Raw genomic sequence first — 18803 nt, forward strand, 5'->3', positions numbered from 1 at the left:
CCCTGGGCAGGGTGGGTAGCACAGTTAGCCGGGTCTCTGGGCAGGGTGGGTAGCACAGTTAGCCGGGTCCCTGGGCAGAGTGGGTAGCACAGTTAGCTGGGTCCCTGGGCAGGGTGGGTAGCACAGTTAGCCGGGTCCCTGGGCAGGGTGGGTAGCTCAGTTAGCCGGGTCTCTGGGCAGAGTGGGTAGCACAGTTAGCCGGGTCCCTGGGCACGGTGGGTAGCACAGTTAGCCGGGTCCCTGGGCAGGGTGGGTAGCACAGTTAGCCGGGTCTCTGGGCAGGGTGGGTAGCTCAGTTAGCCGGGTCCCTGGGCACGATGGGTAGCACAGTTAGCCGGGTCCCTGGGCAGGGTGGGTAGCACAGTTAGCCGGGTCCCTGGGCAGGGTGGGTAGCACAGTTAGCCGGGTCCCTGGGCACGATGGGTAGCACAGTTAGCCGGGTCCCTGGGCAGAGTGGGTAGCACAGTTAGCCGGGTCCCTGGGCAGGGTGGGTAGCACAGTTAGCCGGGTCCCTGGGCAGGGTGGGTAGCACAGTTAGCCGGGTCCCTGGGCAGAGTGGGTAGCTCAGTTAGCCGGGTCCCTGGGCAGGGTGGGTAGCACAGTTAGCCGGGTCCCTGGGCAGAGTGGGTAGCACAGTTAGCCGGGTCCCTGGGCAGGGTGGGTAGCACAGTTAGCCGGGTCCCTGGGCAGGGTGGGTAGCACAGTTAGCCGGGTCTCTGGGCAGGGTGGGTAGCTCAGTTAGCCGGGTCCCTGGGCAGGGTGGGTAGCACAGTTAGCCGGGTCTCTGGGCAGGGTGGGTAGCACAGTTAGCTGGGTCCCTGGGCAGAGTGGGTAGCACAGTTAGCTCGGTCCCTGGGCAGGGTGGGTAACACAGTTAGCCGGGTCCCTGGGCACGGTGGGTAGCTCAGTTAGCCGGGTCCCTGGGCACGGTGGGTAGCTCAGTTAGCCGGGTCCCTTGGCAGGGTGGGTAGCACAGTTAGCTGGGTCCCTGGGCACGGTGGGTAGCACAGTTAGCCGGGTCCCTGGGCAGAGTGGGTAGCACAGTTAGCTGGGTCCCTGGGCACGGTGGGTAGCACAGTTAGCCGGGTCCCTGGGCAGAGTGGGTAGCACAGTTAGCTGGGTCCCTGGGCACGGTGGGTAGCACAGTTAGCCGGCTCCCTGGGCAGGGTGGGTAGCACAGTTAGCCGGGTCCCTGGGCAGGGTGGGTAGCACAGTTAGCCGGGTCCCTGGGCAGGGTGGGTAGCACAGTTAGCCGGCTCCCTGGGCAGGGTGGGTAGCACAGTTAGCCGGGTCCCTGGGCACGGTGGGTAGCAGTTAGCTGGGTCCCCGGGCAGGGTGGGTAGCACAGTTAGCTGGGTCCCTGGGCAGAGTGGGTAGCTCAGTTAGCTGGGTCCCTGGGCACGGTGGGTAGCACAGTTAGCTGGGTCCCTGGGCAGGGTGGGTAGCACAGTTAGCCGGGTCCCCGGGCAGGGTGGGTAGCACAGTTAGCTGGGTCCCTGGGCAGGGTGGGTAGCACAGTTAGCTGGGTCCCTGGGCAGAGTGGGTAGCACAGTTAGCTGGGTCCCTGGGCAGAGTGGGTAGCACAGTTAGCTGGGTCCCTGGGCAGAGTGGGTAGCACAGTTAGCTGGGTCCCTGGGCAGGGTGGGTAGCACAGTTAGCCGAGTCCCCGGGCAGGGTGGGTAGCACAGTTAGCCGGGTCCCTGGGCAGAGTGGGTAGCACAGTTAGCCGGGTCCCTGGGCAGGGTGGGTAGCACAGTTAGCCGGGTCCCTGGGCAGGGTGGGTAGCACAGTTAGCCGGGTCCCTGGGCAGGGTGGGTAGCACAGTTAGCCGGGTCCCTGGGCACAGTGGGTAGCACAGTTAGCTGGGTCCCTGGGCACGGTGGGTAGCACAGTTAGCCGGGTCCCTGGGCAGAGTGGGTAGCACAGTTAGCCGGGTCCCTGGGCAGGATGGGTAGCTCAGTTAGCCGGGTCCCTGGGCAGGATGGGTAGCACAGTTAGCCGGGTCCCTGGGCAGGGTGGGTAGCACAGTTAGCCGGGTCCCTGGGCAGGGTGGGTAGCACAGTTAGCTGGGTCCCTGGGCAGGGTGGGTAGCACAGTTAGCCGGGTCCCTGGGCAGGGTGGGTAGCACAGTTAGCCGGGTCCCTGGGCAGGGTGGGTAGCACAGTTAGCCGGGTCCCTGGGCAGGGTGGGTAACACAGTTAGCCGGGTCCCTGGGCAGGGTGGGTAGCACAGTTAGCTGGGTCCCTGGGCACGGTGGGTAGCACAGTTAGCCGGGTCCCTGGGCAGGGTGGGTAGCACAGTTAGCCGGGTCCCTGGGCAGGGTGGGTAGCACAGTTAGCCGGGTCCCTGGGCAGGGTGGGTAGCACAGTTAGCCGGGTCCCTGGGCAGAGTGGGTAGCACAGTTAGCCGGGTCCCTGGGCAGGGTGGGTAGCACAGTTAGCCGGGTCCCTGGGCAGAGTGGGTAGCACAGTTAGCTGGGTCCCTGGGCAGGGTGGGTAGCTCAGTTAGCCGGGTCCCTGGGCAGAGTGGGTAGCACAGTTAGCTGGGTCCCTGGGCAGGGTGGGTAGCACAGTTAGCCGGGTCCCTGGGCAGAGTGGGTAGCACAGTTAGCTGGGTCCCTGGGCAGGGTGCAGGATACTGCCTAAACCCGGATGGTGGGTGCATTGCTCAGTCTCTGATTTTCACACTGGTTTTTACAGTGAGCGAGGCAGAGGACTTCGTGACGATTGCAACCTGCCCCCCCTCCACTTCCCCGCCACATGGTTCCAGCTCAACCCTGGTCAAAGAGGCCTCGTCCACCCCGCCCCCCTCGCCTTCCATGAGTGGGAATCTCCTCACAGCGAGGTGAGTGTCGGAATATGATACAGGGCTCTGGGGTCGGGGGGGGGGGGGGGGGTGGGGGGGGGAGAGGCGGTTGCAGGGTGAGGGAGAAGGGTATAGAGCCACTGGGGAGACAGGGGAAGCATTACAGAGACTCAGGGGTAGAGGGAGAAAGGTATGGGGTCCAGAGGAGAGGGGGAGGTATCCAGGGAGAGGGAGAGGCGGAGGAGTCCGGGGAGAGGGAGAGGAGTCCAGGGGAGAGGGAGAAAGGTACGGGGTCCAGTCTGGGTGGGCCTGATGTTCTGTAATGGTGTGATTGCAGTCTGAGTGGGCCTGATGTTCTGTAATGGTGTGATTGCAGTCTGAGTGGGCCTGATGTTCTGTAATGGTGTGATTGCAGTCTGAGTGGGCCTGATGTTCTGTAATGGTGTGATTGCAGTCTGGGTGGGCCTGATGTTCTGTAATGGTGTGATTGCAGTCTGAGTGGGCCTGATGTTCTGTAATGGTGTGATTGCAGTCTGAGTGGGCCTGATGTTCTGTAATGGTGTGATTGCAGTCTGAGTGGGCCTGATGTTCTGTAATGGTGTGATTGCAGTCTGGGTGGGCCTGATGTTCTGTAATGGTGTGATTGCAGTCTGGGTGGGCCTGATGTTCTGTAATGGTGTGATTGCAGTCTGAGTGGGCCTGATGTTCTGTAATGGTGTGATTGCAGTCTGGGTGGGCCTGATGTTCTGTAATGGTGTGATTGCAGTCTGGGTGGGCCTGATGTTCTGTAATGGTGTGATTGCAGTCTGAGTGGGCCTGATGTTCTGTAATGGTGTGATTGCAGTCTGAGTGGGCCTGATGTTCTGTAATGGTGTGATTGCAGTCTGGGTGGGCCTGATGTTCTGTAATGGTGTGATTGCAGTCTGGGTGGGCCTGATGTTCTGTAATGGTGTGATTGCAGTCTGGGTGGGCCTGATGTTCTGTAATGGTGTGATTGCAGTCTGGGTGGGCCTGATGTTCTGTAATGGTGTGATTGCAGTCTGGGTGGGCCTGATGTTCTGTAATGGTGTGATTGCAGTCTGGGTGGGCCTGATGCTCTGTGTTGGTGTTATTGCAGTCTGGGTGGGCCTGATGTTCTGTAATGGTGTGATTGCAGTCTGGGTGGGCCTGATGTTCTGTAATGGTGTGATTGCAGTCTGAGTGGGACTGATGTTCTGTAATGGTGTGATTGCGGTCTGAGTGGGACTGATGTTCTGTAATGGTGTGATTGCGGTCTGAGTGGGACTGATGCTCTGTGTTGGTGTTATTGCAGTCTGGGTGGGCCTGATGTTCTGTAATGGTGTGATTGCAGTCTGAGTGGGACTGATGTTCTGTAATGGTGTGATTGCGGTCTGAGTGGGACTGATGTTCTGTAATGGTGTGATTGCGGTCTGAGTGGGACTGATGCTCTGTGTTGGTGTTATTGCAGTCCGGCCGGGGCAGAAGCTCCGTAATTACAGTCCGGGTAGAGCTGACACTCTACATTGGTGTTATTACAGTCTGGGTGGGGCTGATGCTCTGCAATGGTGTTATTACAGTCCAGATGGGGTTGACACTCTAATGGTGTTATTGCAGTCTGGGTGGGGCTGATGCTCTGTAATGTTGTTATTACAGTCCGGGTTAGGCTGACGCTCGGTAATGGTGTTATTACAGTCCAGACAGGGTTGACACTCTGTAATGGTGTTATTACAGTCTGGGTGGGGCTGATGCCCTGTTATGGTGTTATTGCAGTCCGGGTGGGGTGGACGCTCTGTAATAGTGTTGTTACAGTTTGGGTAGAGCTGATGCTCTGTAATGGTGTTTTCACAGTCTGGATGGGGCCGATGCTCTGTAATGGTGTTATCACAGTTTGGGTGAGGCTGACTCTCTGTAATGGCGTTATTACGGTCCGGGTGGGTCTGACACTCTGTTAATAGTGTTATTACAGCCCGGTTGCGGCTGACGCTCTGTAATGGTGTTATTGCAGTTCGGGTCGGGTTGATGCTTTGTAATGGTGTTATTACAGTTCCGGATAGGGCTGATGCACTGTAATGGTGTTATTGCAGTCTAGGTGGGGTTGATGCTCTGTAATGGCATTATTACAGACAGGGTGGGGCTATTGCTATCTAATGGTGTTATTACGGTCCAGGTAGAGCTAATGCTCTGCATTGGTGTTATTACAGTCTGGGTGAGGCTGACTCTCTGGATTGGTGTTATTACAGTTCGGGTGGGGCTGACGCTCTGTAATGGTGTTATTACAGTCCAAAGAACAAAGAACAATACAGCACAGGAACAGGTCCTTCGGCCCTCCAAGCCCGTGCCGCTCCCTGGTCCAAACTAGACCATTCTTTTGTATCCCTCCATTCCCACTCTGTTCATGTGGCTATCTAGATAAGTCTTAAACGTTCCCAGTGTGTCCGCCTCCACCACCTTGCCCGGCAGCGCATTCCAGGCCCCCACCACCCTCTGTGTAAAATATGTCCCTCTGATATCTGTGTTAAACCTCCCCCCCTTCACCTTGAACCTATGACCCCTCGTGAACGTCACCACCGACCTGGGGAAAAGCTTCCCACCGTTCACCCTATCTATGCCTTTCATAATTTTATACACCTCTATTAAGTCTCCCCTCATCCTCCGTCTTTCCAGGGAGAACAACCCCAGTTTACCCAATCTCTCCTCATAACTAAGCCCCTCCATACCAGGCAACATCCTGGTAAACCTCCTCTGCACTCTCTCCAAAGCCTCCACGTCCTTCTGGTAGTGTGGCGACCAGAACTGGACGCAGTACTCCAAATGCGGCCGAACCAACGTTCTATACATCTGCAACATCAGACCCCAACTTTTATACTCTATGCCCCGTCCTATAAAGGCAAGCATGCCATATGCCTTCTTCACCACCTTCTCCACCTGTGACGTCACCTTCAAGGATCTGTGGACTTACACACCCAGGTCCCTCTGCGTATCTACACCCTTTATGGTTCTGCCATTTATCGTATAGCTCCCCCCCCTACATTATTTCTACCAAAATGCATCACTTCGCATTTATCAGGATTGAACTCCATCTGCCATTTCTTTGCCCAAATTTCCAGCCTATCTATATCCTTCTGTAGCTTCTGACAATGCTCCTCACTATCTGCAAGTCCTGCCAATTTTGTGTCGTCCGCAAACTTACTGATCACCCCAGTTACACCTTCTTCCAGATCGTTTATATAAATCACAAACGGCAGAGGTCCCAATACAGAGCCCTGCGGAACACCACTAGTCACAGGCCTCCAGCCGGAAAAAGACCCTTCCACTACCACCCTCTGTCTTCTGTGACCAAGCCAGTTCTCCACCCATCTAGCCACCTCCCCCTTTATCCCATGAGATCCAATCTTTTTCACCAGCCTACCATGAGGGACTTTGTCAAACGCTTTACTAAAGTCCATATAGACGACATCCACGGCCCTTCCCTCGTCAACCATTCTGGTCACTTCTTCAAAAAACTTCACCAAGTTAGTGAGGCATGACCTCCCTCTCACAAAACCATGCTGACTATCGTTAATGAGTTTATTCCTTTCTAAATGCGCATACATCCTATCTCTAAGGATCTTCTCCAACAACTTCCCCACCACGGACGTCAAGCTCACCGGCCTATAATTACCCGGGTTATCCTTCCTACCCTTCTTAAATAACGGGACCACATTAGCTATCCTCCAATCCTCTGGGACCTCACCTGCGTCCAGTGACGAGATATGGATTTACCCTCAAAGATTTGCGTCAGAGGCCCAGTGATTTCATCTCTCGTCTCCCTGAGCAGCCTTGGATAGATTCCATCAGGCCCTGGGGATTTGTCAGTCTTTATATTCTCTAACAAACCTAACACTTCCTCCCTTGTAATGGAGATTTTCTCCAACGGTTCAACACTCCCCTCCGAGACACTCCCAGTCAACACATCCCTCTCCTTTGTGAATACCGACGCAAAGTATTCATTTAGGATCTCCCCTACTTCTTTGGGCTCCAAGCATAATTCCCCACTTTTGTCCCTGAGAGGTCCGATTTTTTCCCTGACAACCCTTTTGTTCCTAACGTATGAATAAAATGCCTTGGGATTCTCCTTAATCCTGTCTGCCAAGGACATTTCGTGACCCCTTTTTGCCCTTCTAATTCCCCGTTTGAGTTCTTTCCTACTTTCTTTGTATTCCTCCAGAGCTCCCTCCGTTTTTAGCTGCTTGGACCTAACATACGCCTCTCTTTTCTTTTTGACCAGTCCCTCAATTTCCCTGGTTATCCACGGTTCTCGAATCCTACCCTTCCTATCCTTTTTTACAGGCACATGCCTGTCCTGTAGCCCTAACAACTGTTCCTTAAAAGACTCCCACATGCCAGATATGGATTTACCCTCAAACAGCCTCTCCCAATCAAGAGCTGCCAATTTCTGCCTAATCCCACTAAAGTTAGCCTTCCCCCAATCCAACACCTTACCCTTGGGACACCACTCATCCTTTTCCATCACTATCCTAAAGCTAACAGAATTGTGGTCACTATTTGCCACATGTTCCCCTACCGAAACTTTGAAGACCTGCCCGGGCTCATTCCCCAGTACTAGGTCCAGTATAGCCCCCTCTCTAGTTGGGCTCTCTACATATTGTTCCAAAGAACCCTCCTGTACGCATTTTACAAATTCCTCCCCATTCAGAGTCCCAGCTCTCAGCGATTTCCAGTCTATACCAGGGAAATTGAAGTCTCCCACTACAACAACCCTATTTTTCCTGCACCTATCCAGTATCTCCTGACATAACTGTTCTTCCACTTCACTTGGGCTGTTGGGGGGCCTGTAGTATACCCCCAACATAGTGACTGCGCCCTTCCTGTTTCTAAGCTCCACTCAGCGTGACTCATTACACGACCCCTCTGAATTGTCCTCCCTCTGCACCGCTGTAATATGCTCTCCAACTAATACTGCTACTCCCCCACCTCTTTTGGCCCCTCCTCTGTCTTGCCTAAAACACTTGGACCCCGGAATATTCAGCTGCCAGTCCTGTCCCTCTTTCAACCAAGTCTCTGTCACCGCAACCACATCCAAATTCCTCGTGAGCATTAAGGCCCTAAGTTCATCTGTCTTACCTGCTACGCTCCTTGCATTGAAGTATAAGCACTCCAGACCTCCAGGCCCAGTGAGGTCATCCTCCCCCAGAGTGCTCTTCTTCTTTGCCAGCCTTGTCCCAGCCCCAAGCTCGTCCCCGGCCTCTACACTTGTAGACCTAATATTTTGATCCCCACCCCCCTGCCATACTAGTTTAAACCCCCCCGAACTGCACTAGCAAAACTCCCAGCCAGGATATTCGTGCCCTTCCAATTTAGTTGTGACCCGTCCTTCTTGTACAGGTGCCATCTTCTTCTGAAAACTTCCCATTGATCTAGGAGGGGGTGATGTTCTCTAATTCCAGTCTGGGTGGAGCTGACGCTCTGTAATGGTGTTATTACAGTCCGGGTGGGGTTGACGCTTTGTAATGGTGTTATTACAGTTTGGGCAGGGCTGACACTCTGTAATGGTGTTATTACAGTCTGGGTGAGGCTGACTCTCTGGATTGGTGTTATTACAGTTCGGGTGGGGCTGACGCTCTGTAATGGTGTTATTACAGTTTGGGTGGGGCTGACGCTCTGTTTTGGTGTTATTACAGTCTGGGTGGGGCTGACACTCTGTAATGGTGTTATTACAGTCTGGGTGAGGCTGACTCTCTGGATTGGTGTTATTACAGTCTGGGTGGGGCTGATGCTCTGTAACGGTGTTATTACAGTCTGGGTGGGGCTGATGCTCTGTAATGGTGTTATTACAGTTTGGGTGGGGCTGACGCTCTGTTTTGGTGTCATTACAGTCCGGGGTGGGGCTGACACTCTGTAATGGTGTTATTACAGTCTGGGTGGGGCTGACACTCTGTAATGGTGTTATTACAGTCCGGGTGGGGCTGACACTCTGTAATGGTGATATTACAGTCTGGGCGGGGCTGATGCTCTGTAATGGTGTTATTACAGCCCGGGCGGTGGCGAGGCAATGGGCCTCCAGGTGGATTACTGGCTCTCTCACTCGGCGGAGAAGAGGAAGGAAGGGGAGAAGCGCGATGTCAATGTGAAGAACACGTTGAAGAGCGCGTTCCGCTCGGTGCAGGTCAGCCGGCTGCCGAATGGCGGCGAACTCACACCCTCCATCACCATGTCCATGACGGTGGTCACCAAAGAAAAGAACAAGAAAGGTCAGCACGGAGGGACCGAGGGAGGGCGTGAACGAGGCCGGGAGGGTCAGTGGGAGGGAGGGAGGGTGGGTCAGTGGGAGAGAGAAAGAGTGGGGGAAGAGGAGGGATAGGGAGGGGCTCAATGGGGAGGGAGAGATGGCGTGAAGCAGGGGGATGGAGGGAGGGAGGGAACAAGGGAAGCGATTTGGAGACATTGAGTGGGATCGGGGATCGATGGGGATTGCGGGAATTTGGGGATCGATGGGGAATGTGGGGATTTGGGGATCGATGGGGATTGCGGGGATTTGGGGATCAATGGGGAATTTGGGGATCGATGGGGAATGTGGGGATTTTGGGGAACGATGGGGATTGCTGGGATTTGGGGATCGATGGGGATTTGGGGATCGATGGGGATTGTGGGAATTTGGGGATCGATGGGGATTGCGGGGATTTTGCGATCGATGGGGATTGCGGGGATTTGGGGATCGATGGGGATAGCGGGGATTTGGGGATCGATGGGGGATTTGGGGATTGCGGGGATTTGGGGATCGATGGGGATTGCGGGGATTTGGGGATCGATGGGGATAGCGGGGATTTGGGGATCGATGGGGATTGCGGGGATTTGGGGATTGATGGGGATTTGGGGATCGATGGGGATTGCGGGGATTTGGGGATCGATGGGGATTGCGGGGATTTGGGGATCGATGGGGATTGCGGGGATTTGGGGATCGATGGGGATTGCGGGGATTTGGGGATCGATGGGGATTTGGGGATCGATGGGGATTTGGGGATCGATGGGGATTGCGGGGATTTGGGGATCGATGGGGATTGCGGGGATTTGGGGATCGATGGGGATTGCGGGGATTTGGGGATCGATGGGGATTGCGGGGATTTGGGGATCGATGGGGATTGCGGGGATTTGGGGATCGATGGGGATTGCGGGGATTTGGGGATCGATGGGGATTACGGGGATTTGGGGATCGATGGGGATTGCGGGGATTTGGGGATCGATGGGGATTGCGGGGATTTGGGGATCGATGGGGATTGCAGGGATTTGGGGATCGATGGGGATTGTGGGGATTTGGGGATCGATGGGAATAGTGGGGATTTGGGGATCGATGGGGAATGTGCGGGTATTTGGGGATCGATGGGAATAGTGGGGATTTGGGGATCGATGGGGAATGTGTGGGGATTTGGGGATCGATGGGGAATGTGTGGGGATTTGGGGATCGATGGGGAATGTGCGGGGATTTGGGGATCGATGGGGATTTGGGGATCGATGGGAATAGTGGGGATTTGGGGATCGATGGGGAATGTGTGGGGATTTGGGGATCGATGGGGATTTGGGGATCGATGGGGAATGTGTGGGGATTTGGGGATCGATGGGGAATGTGCGGGGATTTGGGGATCGATGGGGAATGTGCGGGGATTTGGGGATTGTGGGGATTTGGGGATCGATGGGGATTGCGGGGATTTGGGGATTGTGGGGATTTGTGGATCGATGGGGAATGTGCGGGGATTTGGGGATCGATGGGGAATGTGCGGGGATTTGGGGATCGATGGGGAATGTGCGGGGATTTGGGGATCGATGGGGAATGTGCGGGGATTTGGGGATCGATGGGGAATGTGTGGGGATTTGGGGATCGATGGGGAATGTGCGGGGATTTGGGGATTGATGGGGAATGTGTGGGGATTTGGGGATCGATGGGGATTGCGGGGATTTGGGGATCGATGGGGATTGCGGGGATTTGGGGATCGATGGGGATTGCGGGGATTTGGGGATCGATGGGGATTGCGGGGATTTGGGGATCGATGGGGATTGCGGGGATTTGGGGATTGTGGGGATTTGGGGATCGATGGGGATAGCAGGGATTTGGGGATCGATGGGGATAGCGGGGATTTGGGGATCGATGGGGGATTTGGGGATTGCGGGGATTTGGGGATCGATGGGGATTGCGGGGATTTGGGGATCGATGGGGATAGCGGGGATTTGGGGATCGATGGGGATTGCGGGGATTTGGGGATTGTGGGGATTTGGGGATTGATGGGGATTTGGGGATCGATGGGGATTGCGGGGATTTGGGGATCGATGGGGATTGCGGGGATTTGGGGATCGATGGGGATTGCGGGGATTTGGGGATCGATGGGGATTGCGGGGATTTGGGGATCGATGGGGATTGCGGGGATTTGGGGATCGATGGGGATTTGGGGATCGATGGGGATTTGGGGATTGCGGGGATTTGGGGATCGATGGGGATTGCGGGGATTTGGGGATCGATGGGGATTGCGGGGATTTGGGGATCGATGGGGATTGCGGGGATTTGGGGATCGATGGGGATTGCGGGGATTTGGGGATCGATGGGGATTGCGGGGATTTGGGGATCGATGGGGATTGCGGGGATTTGGGGATCGATGGGGATTGCAGGGATTTGGGGATCGATGGGGATTTCAGGGATTTGGGGATCGATGGGGAATGTGGGTATTTGGGGATCGATGGGAATAGTGGGGATTTGGGGATCGATGGGGAATGTGCGGGGATTTGGGGATCGATGTGGAATGTGGGTATTTGGGGATCGATGGGAATAGTGGGGATTTGGGGATCGATGGGGAATGTGTGGGGATTTGGGGATCGATGGGGAATGTGTGGGGATTTGGGGATCGATGGGGATTTGGGGATCGATGGGAATAGTGGGGATTTGGGGATCGATGGGGAATGTGTGGGGATTTGGGGATCGATGGGGATTGCGGGGATTTGGGGATCGATGGGGAATGTGTGGGGATTTGGGGATCGATGGGGAATGTGCGGGGATTTGGGGATCGATGGGGAATGTGCGGGGATTTGGGGATCGATGGGGAATGTGCGGGGATTTGGGGATCGATGGGGAATGTGCGGGGATTTGGGGATCGATGGGGAATGTGCGGGGATTTGGGGATCGATGGGGAATGTGTGGGGATTTGGGGATCGATGGGGAATGTGCGGGGATTTGGGGATCGATGGGGAATGTGCGGGGATTTGGGGATCGATGGGGATTGCGGGGATTTGGGGATCGATGGGGATTGCGGGGATTTGGGGATCGATGGGGATTGCGGGGATTTGGGGATCGATGGGGATTTGGGGATCGATGGGGATTGCGGGGATTTGGGGATCGATGGGGATTGCGGGGATTTGGGGATCGATGGGGATAGCAGGGATTTGGGGATCGATGGGGATAGCGGGGATTTGGGGATCGATGGGGATTGCGGGGATTTGGGGATCGATGGGGATAGCAGGGATTTGGGGATCGATGGGGATAGCAGGGATTTGGGGAACGATGGGGATTGCGGGGATTTGGGGATCGATGGGGATTGCGGGGATTTGGGGATCGATGGGGATTGCGGGGATTTGGGGATCGATGGGGAATGTGCGGGGATTTGGGGATCGATGGGGGTTGCGGGGATTTGGGGATCGATGGGGATTGCGGGGATTTGGGGATCGATGGGGATTGCGGGGATTTGGGGATCGATGGGGAATGTGTGGGGATTTGGGGATTGCGGGGATTTGGGGATCGATGGGGATTGCGGGGATTTGGGGATCGATGGGGAATGTGCGGGGATTTGGGGATCGATGGGGAATGTGTGGGGATTTGGGGATCGATGGGGATTGCGGGTTTTTGGGGATCGATGGGGAATGTGCGGGGATTTGGGGATCGATGGGGAATGTGCGGGGATTTGAGGATCGATGGGGAATGTGTGGGGATTTGGGGATCGATGGGGATAGCGGGGATTTGGGGATCGATGGGGATAGCAGGGATTTGGGGATCAATGGGGATTGCGGGGATTTGGGGATCGATGGGGATTGCGGGGATTTGGGGATCGATGGGGATTGCGGGGATTTGGGGATCGATGGGGATTGCGGGGATTTGGGGATCGATGGGGAATGTGTGGGGATTTGGGGATCGATGGGGATTGTGTGGGGATTTGGGGATCGATGGGGATTGCGGGGATTTGGGGATCGATGGGGATTTGGGGATCGATGGGGATTGCGGGGATTTGGGGATCGATGGGGATTGCGGGGATTTGGGGATCGATGGGGATTGCGGGGATTTGGGGATCGATGGGGAATGTGTGGGGATTTGGGGATCGATGGGGATTGCGGGGATTTGGGGATCGATGGGGAATGTGTGGGGATTTGGGGATCGATGGGGATTGCGGGGATTTGGGGATCGATGGGGATTGCGGGGATTTGGGGATCGATGGGGATTGCGGGGATTTGGGTATCGATGGGGATAGCGGGGATTTGGGGATCGATGGGGATTGCGGGGATTTGGGGATCGATGGGGATTGCGGGGATTTGGGGATCGATGGGGATTGCGGGGATTTGGGGATCGATGGGGATTGCGGGGATTTGGGGATCGATGGGGATTGCGGGGATTTGGGGATCGATGGGGATAGCGGGGATTTGGGGATCGATGGGGATTGCGGGGATTTGGGGATCGATGGGGATAGCAGGGATTTGGGGATCGATGGGGATTGCGGGGATTGCGGGGATTTGGGGATTGCGGGGATTTGGGGATCGATGGCGATTGCGGGGATTTGGGGATAGCAGGGATTTGGGGATCGATGGGGATTGCGGGGATTTGGGGATCGATGGGGATTGCGGGGATTTGGGGATCGATGGGGATTTGGGGATCGATGGGGATTGCGGGAATTTGGGGATTGATGGGGATTTGGGGATCGATGGGGATAGCGGGGATTTGGGGATCGATGGGGATTGCGGGGATTTGGGGATCGATGGGGATTTGGGGATCGATGGGGATTTGGGGATCGATGGGGATTGCGGGGATTTGGGGATCGATGGGGAATGTGCGGGGATTTGGGGATCGATGGGGAATGTGCGGGGATTTGGGGATCGATGGGGAATGTGCGGGGATTTGGGGATCGATGGGGAATGTGCGGGGATTTGGGGATCGATGGGGATTGCGGGGATTTGGGGATCGATGGGGATTGCGGGGATTTGGGGATCGATGGGGATAGCGGGGATTTGGGGATCGATGGGGATTGCGGGGATTTGGGGATCGATGGGGATTTGGGGATCGATGGGGATTGCGGGGATTTGGGGATTGATGGGGATTTGGGGATCGATGGGGATAGCGGGGATTTGGGGATCGATGGGGATTGCGGGGATTTGGGGATCGATGGGGATTGCGGGGATTTGGGGATCGATGGGGATTGCGGGGATTTGGGGATCGATGCGGATTGCGGGGATTTGGGGATCGATGGGGATAGCGGGGATTTGGGGATCGATGGGGATTTGGGGATCGATGGGGATTTGGGGATCGATGGGGATTGCGGGGATTTGGGGATCGATGGGGATAGCGGGGATTTGGGGATCGATGGGGATTTGGGGATCGATGGGGATTGCGGGGATTTGGGGATCGATGGGGATTGTGGGGATTTGGGGATCGATGGGGATTGCGGGGATTTGGGGATCGATGGGGATAGCGGGGATTTGGGGATCGATGGGGATTTGGGGATCGATGGGGATTTGGGGATTGCGGGGATTTGGGGATCGATGGGGATTGCGGGTATTTGGGGATCGATGGGGATTTGGGGATCGATGGGGATAGCGGGGATTTGGGGATCGATGGGGATTTGGGGATCGATGGGGATTTGGGGATCGATGGGGATAGCGGGGATTTGGGGATCGATGGGGATAGCGGGGATTTGGGGATCGATGGGGATTGCGGGGATTGCGGGGATTTGGGGATCGATGGGGATTTGGGGATCGATGGGGATTGCGGGGATTTGGGGATCGATGGGGAATGTGCGGGGATTTGGGGATCGATGGGGAATGTGTGGGGATTTGGGGATCGATGGGGATTGCGGGGATTTGGGGATCGATGGGGAATGTGCGGGGATTTGGGGATCGATGGGGAATGTGCGGGGATTTGAGGATCGATGGGGAATGTGTGGGGATTTGGGGATCGATGGGGATAGCGGGGATTTGGGGATAGCAGGGATTTGGGGATCAATGGGGATTGCGGGGATTTGGGGATCGATGGGGATTGCGGGGATTTGGGGATCGATGGGGATTGCGGGGATTTGGGGATCGATGGGGAATGTGTGGGGATTTGGGGATCGATGGGGATTGTGTGGGGATTTGGGGATCGATGGGGATTGCGGGGATTTGGGGATCGATGGGGATTTGGGGATCGATGGGGATTGCGGGGATTTGGGGATCGATGGGGATTGCGGGGATTTGGGGATCGATGGGGATTGCGGGGATTTGGGGATCGATGGGGAATGTGTGGGGATTTGGGGATCGATGGGGATTGCGGGGATTTGGGGATCGATGGGGAATGTGTGGGGATTTGGGGATCGATGGGGATTGCGGGGATTTGGGGATCGATGGGGATTGCGGGGATTTGGGGATCGATGGGGATTGCGGGGATTTGGGTATCGATGGGGATAGCGGGGATTTGGGGATCGATGGGGATTGCGGGGATTTGGGGATCGATGGGGATTGCGGGGATCGATGGGGATTGCGGGGATTTGGGGATCGATGGGGATAGCAGGGATTTGGGGATCGATGGGGATTGCGGGGATTTGGGGATCGATGGGGATTGCGGGGATTTGGGGATCGATGGGGATTGCGGGGATTTGGGTATCGATGGGGATAGCGGGGATTTGGGGATCGATGGGGATTGCGGGGATTTGGGGATCGATGGGGATTGCGGGGATCGATGGGGATTGCGGGGATTTGGGGATCGATGGGGATAGCAGGGATTTGGGGATCGATGGGGATTGCGGGGATTTGGGGATCGATGGGGATTGCGGGGATTTGGGGATCGATGGGGATAGCGGGGATTTGGGGATCGATGGGGATTGCGGGGATTTGGGGATCGATGGGGATAGCAGGGATTTGGGGATCGATGGGGATTGCGGGGATTTGGGGATTGCGGGGATTTGGGGATTGCGGGGATTTGGGGATCGATGGCGATTGCGGGGATTTGGGGATAGCAGGGATTTGGGGATCGATGGGGATTGCGGGGATTTGGGGATCGATGGGGATTGCGGGGATTTGGGGATCGATGGGGATTTGGGGATCGATGGGGATTGCGGGGATTTGGGGATTGATGGGGATTTGGGGATCGATGGGGATAGCGGGGATTTGGGGATCGATGGGGATTGCGGGGATTTGGGGATCGATGGGGATTTGGGGATCGATGGGGATTTGGGGATCGATGGGGATTTGGGGATCGATGGGGATAGCGGGGATTTGGGGATCGATGGGGATTGCGGGGATTTGGGGATCGATGGGGAATGTGCGGGGATTTGGGGATCGATGGGGAATGTGCGGGGATTTGGGGATCGATGGGGAATGTGCGGGGATTTGGGGATCGATGGGGAATGTGCGGGGATTTGGGGATCGATGGGGAGTGCGGGGATTTGGGGATCGATGGGGATTGCGGGGATTTGGGGATCGATGGGGATAGCGGGGATTTGGGGATCGATGGGGATTGCGGGGATTTGGGGATCGATGGGGATTTGGGGATCGATGGGGATTGCGGGGATTTGGGGATTGATGGGGATTTGGGGATCGATGGGGATAGCGGGGATTTGGGGATCGATGGGGATTGCGGGGATTTGGGGATCGATGGGGATTGCGGGGATTTGGGGATCGATGGGGATTGCGGGGATTTGGGGATCGATGGGGATTGCGGGGATTTGGGGATCGATGGGGATAGCGGGGATTTGGGGATCGATGGGGATTTGGGGATCGATGGGGATTTGGGGATCGATGGGGATTGCGGGGATTTGGGGATCGATGGGGATAGCGGGGATTTGGGGATCGATGGGGATTTGGGGATCGATGGGGATTGCGGGGATTTGGGGATCGATGGGGATTGTGGGGATTTGGGGATCGATGGGGATTGCGGGGATTTGGGGATCGATGGGGATAGCGGGGATTTGGGGATCGATGGGGATTTGGGGATCGATGGGGATTTGGGGATTGCGGGGATTTGGGGATCGATGGGGATTGCGGGGATTTGGGGATCGATGGGGATTTGGGGATCGATGGGGATAGCGGGGATTTGGGGATCGATGGGGATTTGGGGATCGATGGGGATTTGGGGATCGATGGGGATAGCGGGGATTTGGGGATCGATGGGGATAGCGGGGATTTGGGGATCGATGGGGATTGCGGGGATTGCGGGGATTTGGGGATCGATGGGGATTTGGGGATCGATGGGGATTGCGGGGATTTGGGGATCGATGGGGATAGCGGGGATTTGGGGATCGATGGGGATTGCGGGGATTTGGGGATTGCGGGGATTTGGGGATCGATGGGGATTTGGGGATCGATGGGGATTGCGGGGATTTGGTAACTGGGGGATTGGGCTGGGTGATGTGCGGATGATTTGTTGAAGTTTATTCCATGTTTAGTGCCGACAATATTCCTGAGCAAGAAACCAAAGGAAAAGGAGTTGGATTCGAAGAGTCAGGTCATTGAGGGAATCAGCCGACTAATCTGCTCCGCCAAACAGCACCAGCAGATCATGTTAAAAGGTCAGCCTTGGGTTTGGGGGGGCAACTCCCTTTCTCTGTAACCCCTCCCGCCCCTATACCCCCTCCCGCCCCTATACCCCCTCCCGCCCCTATACCCCCTCCCGCCCCTATACCCCCTCCCGCCCCTATACCCCCTCCCGCCCCTATACCCCCTCCCGCCCCTATACCCCCTCCCGCCCCTATACCCCCTCCCGCCCCTATACCCCCTCCCGCCCCTATACCCCCTCCCGCCCCTATACCCCCTCCCGCCCCTATACCCCCTCCCGCCCCTATACCCCCTCCCGCCCCTATACCCCCTCCCGCCCCTATACCCCCTCCCGCCCCTATACCCCCTCCCGCCCCTATACCCCCTCCCGCCCCTATACCCCCTCCCGCCCCTATACCCCCTCCCGCCCCTATACCCCCTCCCGCCCCTATACCCCCTCCCGCCCCTATACCCCCTCCCGCCCCTATACCCCCTCCCGCCCCTATACCCCCTCCCGATCTCTGTAACCTCCTCCAGTCCCTGCACCCCCTCCCTATCTCTGTAACATCCTCCAGCCCCTGCACCCCCTCCCTATCTCTCTAACCTCCTCCAGTTCCGACACCCCTCCCTATCTCTGTAACCTCCTCCAGCCTCTCCACCCCCTCCCTATCTCTGTAACCTCCTCCAGCCCCTATATCCTCTCCCTATCTCTGTAACCTCCCCACAGCCCCTACACCCCCTCCCTATCTCTGTAACCTCCTCCAGCCCCTACACCCCCTCCCTATCTCTGTAACCTCTTCCAGCCCCCGAGGCCACCTCCCTTTCTGTATAACCTTCACCAGCCTCCTACACCCCCTCCCTATCTGTGTAACCACCTCCAGCCCCCTACACCCCCTCCCTATCTCTGTAACCTCCCCACAGCCCCTACACCCCCTCCCTATCTCTGTAACCCCCTCCAGCCCGGACACACCCTTTCTTTTTCTGTAACCTCCTCCAGCCTCGACACCCCCTCCCTATCCCTATACCCTATCTCTGTAACGGTAGCACAGTGGTTAGCACTGCTGCTTCACAGCTCCAGGGATCTGGGTTTGATTCCCGGCTCGGGTCACTGTCTGTGTGGAGTTTGCACATTCTCCTCGTGTCTGCGTGGGTTTCCTCCCACACTCCAAAGATGTGTGGGTTAGGTTGATTGGCCATTCTAAATTGCCCCTTAGTGTCCTGGGATGCGTGGATTAGTGGGTAAAATATGTAGG

At 56.5% G+C, this 18803-nt stretch overlaps 1 protein-coding gene across 1 annotated transcript in view; it reads left to right on the forward strand.

Moving 5' to 3' along the window:
- LOC144490387 (phosphofurin acidic cluster sorting protein 1-like) overlaps nt 1–17585 on the forward strand; it is a gene marked incomplete at both ends in the record, with an annotated part of 34911 nt that extends 17326 nt beyond the window's left edge. The window contains 3 exons of the mRNA XM_078208136.1: nt 2700–2844; nt 8839–9056; nt 17463–17585. Of these exons, the coding sequence (XP_078064262.1) occupies nt 2700–2844; nt 8839–9056; nt 17463–17585 (486 nt within the window). The remainder of the gene's footprint in view (nt 1–2699; nt 2845–8838; nt 9057–17462) is intronic.
- Between the last annotated feature and the right edge of the window lie 1218 nt (nt 17586–18803).

Source organism: Mustelus asterias, unplaced genomic scaffold (genome assembly GCF_964213995.1).
Source record: "Mustelus asterias unplaced genomic scaffold, sMusAst1.hap1.1 HAP1_SCAFFOLD_3224, whole genome shotgun sequence".
Classification (NCBI taxonomy): domain Eukaryota; kingdom Metazoa; phylum Chordata; class Chondrichthyes; order Carcharhiniformes; family Triakidae; genus Mustelus; species Mustelus asterias.